Source organism: Carassius auratus, chromosome 38 (assembly GCF_003368295.1).
Source record: "Carassius auratus strain Wakin chromosome 38, ASM336829v1, whole genome shotgun sequence".
In the NCBI taxonomy this organism is placed as follows: Eukaryota; Metazoa; Chordata; class Actinopteri; order Cypriniformes; family Cyprinidae; genus Carassius; species Carassius auratus.
The window spans coordinates 4740460-4749706 of NC_039280.1; the positions used below are offsets into that span (position 1 = coordinate 4740460).

The following is a 9247-nucleotide window of genomic DNA, read 5'->3' on the forward strand; positions in this document are numbered from 1 at the left end:
TAATAGATGCTACTGCTGGAGGGAAGTCATCTCTGAAATGATCTGTGAGAGATGAGTAAGAGTTTATGACTTGCTTATGTAACAGCACGTGTGTGTTTTGAAAGTGTGTTCAGAGTGAAATGGAATTCCTCTGTGAAACACTGATGCCCAACTAGCACTGTTATGATTTATCACACTTCTCCCCTGATTCTGTCTCTCCACCTCTTATTATGAATTTATCTTTCCTTCAGTCTGCCTGACCGAATACTAGTCTTATTGGTCTCTTGGGTAACCTCAAGAAAATCCTTTTATGAAATCTGATTTTAGGTCAGTAATTCAGTCCCATTATATGACAGCATTATTCAATGCTAAATTATATTTAAAAAATCAAGTTACAGATTCCCCTTTAGCGGTTATCATTTTTAGTAAAGCTGATAATGTTTTTTTTTTTTTTTATGTTGACACATGGCAGCGGTGTTGTCAGTGCTGGTTATAATACTGGGGCTGTCTAACCATTTCTGATGTCTGATCTCCTCCAATAGCGTTTAAAATCTACTAATACTAAATGGGTGAACAAGTGACCAGTTTCAGCTGCAGATTCTTTCAGAATGCAGAATGAAGTCATCAAATTTGTTGATCTGTGCTGGTGGTGGAGAAAAACACCTCTCTCTCTCTCTCGGCTTATTCCCTTTATTAGGGGTCGCCACTGCTGAGTGATCCGCACAACTGATTTGGCATGTTTTACACCAGATGCCCTTCCTGCCACAACCAAGCACTGAGAATAGACTAACTCATGCAACCCCAGTGCTGGGACACACTCAATCACCTATTCACAAACACACACACACACATTCACCCACTAAGCCCAATTATGTCTTTTGTGGGGGAAACCGGAGCACCGGGAGGAAACCCACACAAGCACAGGGAGAACATAAACTACTAACAGAAAGTTTGTCCTGGCTCATGTGGGACTGGTGGATAAAAACACCACTGATCTATAATAGCCTAATTATATATATTATATAGACCAGTGAAAACAACCGATCTTAAATTGGCTACATATATCATTTAAATGCAAATTTTATCATTTTGTCTTTTGGAGTGCATTATCTTAAATGTAACTTTACTGTAACAATCAAAAAACTTCCATTTGAATGCGCTGAAATGTAAGGATTACTTGGTAGGCTATACTGACCTCTTCTGACTATTTGTGATATTTTTCCTTTTCTCTTGTGTAGAATAATGTCTGGGGACCCACTGCTTTCAGTGTCTTCTGTGGGTCTCCAGGAATGGAGTTGAACACCATTACACATATTACAATTATACACTGATCTTTGCAAGTTTGGCTCTTTATTCATTTTTGTAGACTCAGTTTTGATTTTCCTTTAGTTTGGTACTTTGCTAAATATAATTGATCTTAAATCTTAAATGTCAATCTGATGGCATATATACATAACTCTTGGTGTGCTTTCAGTGGTAGTTTTTATGTGGAATCTACTTGAGACAATATAATCAAATTTATAAAATAGAGCACATTTATGATAAAATATCATAAAACAAAATAATTAAATAAAATTGGTAGAAAAATGCTTTAAAAATAAAATGCTTAAAGGTCCCGTTCTTTGTGATCCCATGTTTTAAACTTTAGTTCGTGTGTAATGTTGTTGTTAGAGTATAAATAATATCTGTAAAATTCTAAAGCTCAAAGTTCAATGTCAAGCGAGGTATTTTATTTAACAGAATTCGCCTACAAAAAAATGATCCGTTTGTAATACATCCCTCTAGTTCCTGCAGTAATGGTGTCACTAAAACAGTTTTTTGACTATCCTTCGCCCACATGAATACACAAACAGGGGGCGTGGTCTTGTTGCGCTTGCGCTCCAACAGAGAGGAAGAGTTGTGTTTGTCGTCAAAACGCTGTTATTTTCATCTCGGACTCCTATCATCTTTGTTTGCCCTTCCCAGGGACGCTGTAATTGGAGATTAATGGTTACAATTTATGTTTAACTCGGTTCCGAAAATTATAATCCACATGTAAACTATGTGCAGCACATTTTGCTGAGGACAGTTTTCTCAATCTCAATCAGTTTAATGCCGGATTCGCACAAAGATTATTCCTGAAACATCGAGCAGTTCCCTCTTTGTCTGGAGAAGGCGTTGTTTATGGACCACAACCGGTAAGTGTATTTTATTATTTAAGCTGGTGCGTTTAACAGTTTCTGTAACTTATTACACAAAGGGCAACGCTGTTTAGTTTTTTTAACTAGATGTTAGGGCTGTGTAGAAAAAAAATCGAATGCGATTTTCACGTGCATCTCGTCAGTAAAAAACGCTACATCTCCAGCACATGCGTTCTAGCATTTACAGAAGGGCCGCGTGCTCTAAGCTGCTGTCCAATCACAACTCGTTACGTATTTCTGAAGGAGGGACTTCATAGAACAAGGATGTCATCAGCCCGTTTTAATTACAGTGAAAACAGCGGTATACAGATAGGTGAATTGTGTGAAAAATACTGTTTTTTTTTGTTTTTTTTACACGCGAAACATGAACACATGTTATATTGCACACTGTAAACAATCAAAGCTTCAAAAAGGACGAAAAACGGGACCATAAAAAATAATAAAAAACACAATTGTAGTTTCACAGAACAGCTTTTTTTCAGTCCTTAATCCCTTATTCCTAATTTTGAAATGTTTAAATCTCTATTTTGGGCTGTATCCTCACCTCTCCTAAACAAAACAAGATACAAAACATAACGACCGAACAAACAAAAAAAACTTTTTTTTGTGGATTTTGCATGTTACCCTGTGTAAAGTCAAAGTCATTGGCCCCACTTTCCCATACATTCAATTTGGGTTCAGTGCTGTTCTTATAGCGGTGTCATAGCGCCATCTAGTGGATACATTTTTATTGCTCTATGGATCCCCCCAAAATGAGCTAAATCTGTGCTTGATAACAAAACTCAATAAAAATATTTCCAACAGAAACAACTGTTCCTTTTCATCCAGCATGAATTTACAGAAGTCAATTGTGGAGAAGATTTGAGCCCTTATACAGAGTTTGTGTGCTGTCACTCCCACTAAACCTACAGAGCAAAATAAATGTATATTAATCACTCAAAAAAAAAGCAAGCTTAAAAATCTAATTATTAATTTTGTCTTTTCAGTTACATTTTTCCAGTGTTCAATGAAATCTCTAATTTGGGCCCTAACTTCGCTTCTCCATTTGTAATTTGTATTCTCTGTTTCTCTGTCTATTTGTAACGGCTTCTTCGTTGTGTTTTAATTTAATGCAAGGTTTGTTTAACTTGAATGCAGCTTGAATTTAAATTTGTTTTATAATTTCAGATAAAGGTCCGGCCAAAAAAATTTGTACAATTATAGCTACAGAGAATTTAAGAAATGAAAGACTCCTAAAGAAAACCTTAAACATTTTAACATTTAAAAACTATTTCAAAAGATTCAGAGTCAGGCAGAAAATGTCGTTTTTTGGGCTCTGTTAATCACTGTTTGTCATGACTTCAGTCTGGTCTGCTGTTGTTTGTCTTTGTCTTGTATGTTCATTGTTGTGAGGGTTTTGTTTTGACAGATCAACATATGCTCGCTGTCTGTGTGGTGACTGCTTTGGCTATCACACCAGTGTGCTGCTAGTTTGTCCCTCGAGTCAATTTCTCCCTTAATTCGAGACCATTTTGTGTCAGACCGTTGTTTTCTGCACACACTAACTCTTCGCTCATTACCTACTTTTGGTTTCACCGTGTTACGACTTGTCCTGTTTTCCAAGGCTCCAAGTGCAGTTGGAGTTGGAGCTGTTATTTGGTTTCTTTTCTTGCTCCCTCTCTGCCTCTCTTCCTCCAGATCCTCAGTTCCTTCCCTGGCATTACTCCCGCGCTTATATATATATATGTGTGTGTGTGTATGTGTGTATATACATTTTTTTGCTTATGCTTTTTGCTTATGCAAAAAAATGTGCAATATCCTTATATTTATTTGTTACCCCTCCATCCTAGTACATCCCTACATCTTATTCAATCCTATTCCATTATCATTTATAGCACAATTGTACAATATATATCTGTTTATATTTATATTATCTGTAATATATTATAGATTCATTACATGTAAAGTAAAACATATAAAAAAAGTTATATATATTTTTATTTGAATAATTGAAGTTTGCAGCTCATGAAAGTCAATAATCCAGTATCTCAAACTATCAGAATATTTCCTAAGATCAATAAAAAAAGGATTTACAAAGCAATAAAAGTTCACGTTCTTTAAAGTATGTTCACTTATGCACGCAATATTTGGCTGGGTTCCTTTAGAACAAATTCCAGCTTCAGTGAGGTGTGGCATGGAAGCAATCAGCCTGTGGCACTGCTGAGGCACTATTGAGCCTTCAGCTCGTCTGTATTGTTGGATTGACGTTTTTTAATCTTTCTTTTAAAAATATCCCATAGATTCCATATGTGGTTCAAATCACACATGTTGTCTGGCCAATCAGGCACAGTAATATCATGGTCAGCAAACCACTTGGAAGTGATTTTGGCACTGTGGGCAGGTGCTAAAGTACTGCTGGAAAAGGAAATCAGCATCTCCGTAAAGCTTGTCAGCAGATGGAAGCATGAAGTGCTCCAAAATCTCCTGGTAGATGGCTGAGTTGACTTTGGACTTGATAAAATACAATGGACCAATGCCAGCAGACATCACAGCTCCCCAAATCATCAATGATTTTAGAAACTTTACCCTGAACTTCAAGCAGCTTGGATTCGGTGCCCTCCAGTCTTTCTCCAGACTCCACACCTTGATTTCCAAATGAAATGCTAAATTTATTTTCTTCTGAAAAAATAACTTTATCCTTAGCCCAGGTTAAGATTTTTCTGAAGTTGCTTGGTAGCCCTTTTCCTGAAGATGTCTGAGTGTGATGACTCTTGATGCGCTGACTCCAGCTTCAGTCCACTGCTTGTGAACCTCTCCCAAGAGATCGGGTTTGTTTGACAGTATTCTCAAGCTTGCGGTCATCCCTGTTGCTTGTGCACCTTTTTCTAACCAATTTTGTCCTTCCAGTCAACTTTGCTTTTAATATGCTTTGATACAGCACTCAGTGAACAGCCACCCCTTTCAGTAATGTGACTTACACTCTTTGTGAAGGGTATCAGTGATTGTCTTCTGGACCATTGCCAAGTCAGTAGTCCTCCCCATTATTGTGGTTTCAAAGAACAAGAGATATTTTGAGGATTTTTGAGATATTATAATGGATTTTTGACTTTCATGAGCTGTAAGCTCTAACCATCAAAATTAAAACAAATGTTTTTTATGTAATGTTTTACTTTACATGTAATGAATATGGGAGATTGGGGATGGTTGCAGCACTTTTTGCATTTCCTTTAGTTTCTCAGAGACTGTTTGCATTAGAAAGCCAGAATTTTAACACAATCTACTATTTTATATAACTGACTTTATAAGTATGCGTGTGTGATGCATGTATAAGACAAATAGAGGGTGAGAGTGAAGGAAATGAGTCCATTTTCACTTAAAATAGGAGAAATACCCAACTATTGAAATGGGTTCTTTATTAATCCTTAAAATTACAATTGTGTAATGTTATGGTAAGCTTTTATATCACTGTTGTGGTAAGGGACAGCATATTGGGATGGCTGCAACAGCCGTCTACACTGACAGCTGTGATAAAGCTTGATATATTATCTTGACACAGGCTAGTTATGCCTATTAGAAGATAATAAAACGGATATAAATCATGTTTTTACAATGCTTCACGTGAACAACACAGTATGACAAAAAAAATCTGATTATTAAAAAAATACCTTTTTACCATTAAAATGATGGCCACTTGTGCTTGATTTCATCCAGGAAGAATGAGGGGTTGAGCATGTGCAGTGTGAATATCATCACTGTAACACAAAACTGCTCCTTCCTGATTGAAGAAATAAGCCAAGTTGCAACTGCCCCTCATTACAACCGTGCCAACTCATACCCCTATACGAAAGTTTCCCTTTTTGAAATGTTACATGGTAAGAGTTCACCGTGTGTGTGTATATATATATATATATATATATTTTTTTTTTTTATTACTTTTATTACTTTAGTTAATTTTAAGGTCCAAATATAATATTTGAATTTGAATACAGTTCATATCGTGACTTGATGATTTAGTAACACATGATCAGACAAACATTTAACAACATATTAAATAGCCAACATCTAGGCTATATTTGTACCTGAAATTCTAAAATGGTCCTGAAGAATCATGTTATACGAGTTGAAGACTTAGTCTTCTCTTATCATGAAACATTGCTAACATTATAAGCTACATTGATTTGCTGGTTTATTATAATCATCATGATTATATCTCATGTGTGTCGATCATTTTTACACCTGGATCCTTCCATTCATGTTAACGCAATATTTGTGCCCCTCTCACCAAATAAGGGGTTTTTGTTCAGATTCTGTTTTCCTTATAAGGCTGCTTTGTTCAGTCTCCAACTCCAAACTGCATCATGACTCACCTAAGCATTTACGTGAGCCATAAACCATCACTTTTATTGCTTCCTTATCATAAGCACAGAATATAAATAATCGGATTCAGGCGACAACAGGATATTTAACACAATCATCCTGTACTTGGTAGTGTTTGCAGTTGCGGACAGCAAGTAGAAAGTCAGGTCATTCAGGACCGATTTGTTCTGAAGAAGGTGTGTTCAGAACCCTGCCCTGCTGAGACGCTTCTTTACTGTGCAGCGTAACAACATACTTCTTTCCTCCGTCTCAGAGCAAGCGTCAGCCATGGTAAGTCCTCAGACTTGGGCAGTTTTTTTTTCAGTGTACATTTTGCATGCTGTTCAAGTAATGCATTGCATTATGTACATGTGCTACAGTGTGTCATGGTAAATTCAAATTTTCAGCATTTCAGCATTATGCTATTTCCTGCCATGTTTATGGCCTCTTACTGAATAAGAAACTACGTCATATTTATTTATTTAAAAACGCAAACTAACCATTAACTAATCTTAATGAACTAGTGAAGGAAAAAGTTGATGGTGGATCCATTTAATTTTTAGTTAAAAACAGTACTACAAGCTTATTGACATGTTGATGAAAATGGGCGGAAAATTCATTACTGTTTATGCTATTCCCTTTATTCTTGTTTCCTTTTAAAATCATTGTAATGCTTTTGTAGAGAATAGTTTATTTATATTTCCACCAAGCTACTCCAGGAGGTCCATGAGAAGATATAGTGTATAGAACTTAAATGTAGTAATATGGGTTCCTGGGTGAGCTGAAAGTCTGACTAGGTCTATTAAATTGGAAAACTCACACTATATTAGCATGCATGTAAAACAAAAATGTAAAACAGTTACACTGAAATGGGAAGTGTCACCAAAAAGTTTTCCCGAAACATTCCTGAGTTTCCTCACACCAGAGTGTTTTAAGGTGTAACTCAGTGTCTTGTTTTGACTTGTTTGTAAAGGAATGGAATGTGAAGGCAGTTCAGATTTTCACCCCATATCTTAAACTAAAGCATTTATAAAGATGGGAAATACCTATGGAATGTAGATTAAAAAAAATAACATTTATTTAGTGGTAGTCAAAGGTCTGCCTAATCTAATAAAGATAATTTTATGAGGTTCATACAATGATCCGCTTTATGTTTTCGTCAAAGTCACCTGGATGGAAGAAAATGCCATTTTAACGGTCCAATTGTATAGTAATCACTTCTGCATGTTTTGTCATTATTCTTCCCCATATCACCCAGGCCTCAGGTGTAGCCATCAGTGATGAGGTGGTACGTAATTATGATTTAATCCGGGTGCGTCAAGCGGGAACTGAGGCAGGGGAAAGGTTAAAACTTCTGGTCATGTGTTTGAGCAAAGACCAAAAGAGCATCATAGTGGATGACGCAAACTGCCTGAAAGTCAAAGATGTGGGGAAAACGGATGTCTTAAAGAAGATCCTCAGTAAGATCCCCACCGATGAGTGCCGCTACGCCCTGTACGACTGCTCTTATGTGAGCAAGGAGAGCGTGAAGGAGGACCTAGTCTTCATCTTATCGTACGAGGCTTTTGCATCTCACTGATCAATATTTTGCAGTTATGTGATGGCTTGTGTTCCATTTGACTGTTTGGTTGTACTAAAAATATCTCAAGTATAAATAATGCCATTTACAATTAACTGGACATATTTAAGCTTTGACAAAAATGTCACCCAATGTAGCCTAATCTATGCTTCCTTTGGCAATAAATGCTTATTGGTGGCATTTAAAGTTGATTTTTGGTGAGAATTTGAGCATCCAGCAGAAACAAACATGGATATGTAAGATTGGCTCATAATAAAAAAGTGAGCCAATGTACAATTTATTTTATTCAATGGCCAAAGACATCAACGTAGTGTATGTTTTCATTGAAAAACATTTAGAAGGCAGCATAATGGAACACAAACTGCATTCTGTAAGAAGCAGCCATTACGACAGGAGTTTTCCCTACTTTTATTTTCACCATCTCACTTGTGTGTTTATTTATTCCACAGTGCCCCTGAAACCGCCTCCTTAAAGAGCAAAATGGTCTATGCAAGCTCAAAGGCTGCTCTTAAAGCCAAAATGCCAGGTTGGTTATTAATGTTACAATTAATATTTTAATTTATTTGTAAAGCGCTTCTTAGTGTATACATTAGTTTTCATTTTCTATAAAACTGCGTTGGAATAAAGATAACCTGTGCTTTTTCCCTATAGGTTTGAAATTTGAGTGGCAAATTAATGAACCTACAGACAGAGATGTATCATGTCTTGTGGAGAAACTTGGTGGAAAGGATACAGTAAAATCTTTGGAGGGGATCCCTGTGTAAAATGAGACTAATCAGACCAATGACCCAACAGCCCCCTTATCAAGTCTGTTAGTCAAAATGAAAAATTTGACCAAATAATAATATATTTTCTTTTCCAAGTATGCTAGTAAACTTTGTATTTCATTGGAACCAGTATTTGTCTTCTGAACAAGTGTGAACAACTCCTATTTATCCATTTACAATTAATGATCATTATTAAACAAATACCAACACTTTTTAGTAACAAACCATCAAATATAGTATAATGACAGCAGAAAATCCTGTGTTAGAAATCACAATGGGACTGTGTAACCTAAAGCAACTGTGTACTTGAAAAATAAAATCTTGTGACTTTCAAAAACTTTTAATACGTTTCTTGATTAACTTGAAATTGTACAAAAGATACCAAAAAGTTACGACCATGTTAGGTA

At 36.2% G+C, this 9247-nt stretch overlaps 1 protein-coding gene across 1 annotated transcript; it reads left to right on the forward strand.

Annotated features, from left to right (window-relative positions):
• Positions 1–6628: 6628 nt before the first annotated feature.
• On the forward strand, positions 6629–9183 carry cfl1l (cofilin 1 (non-muscle), like). The gene is made up of 4 exons (XM_026223596.1): positions 6629–6785; positions 7753–8048; positions 8523–8599; positions 8725–9183. The coding sequence occupies exons 1-4, from the start codon at positions 6783–6785 to the stop codon at positions 8835–8837; spliced, it is 489 nt and encodes a 162-aa protein (XP_026079381.1). The 5' UTR covers positions 6629–6782; the 3' UTR covers positions 8838–9183.
• The last annotated feature ends 64 nt before the right edge of the window (positions 9184–9247 follow it).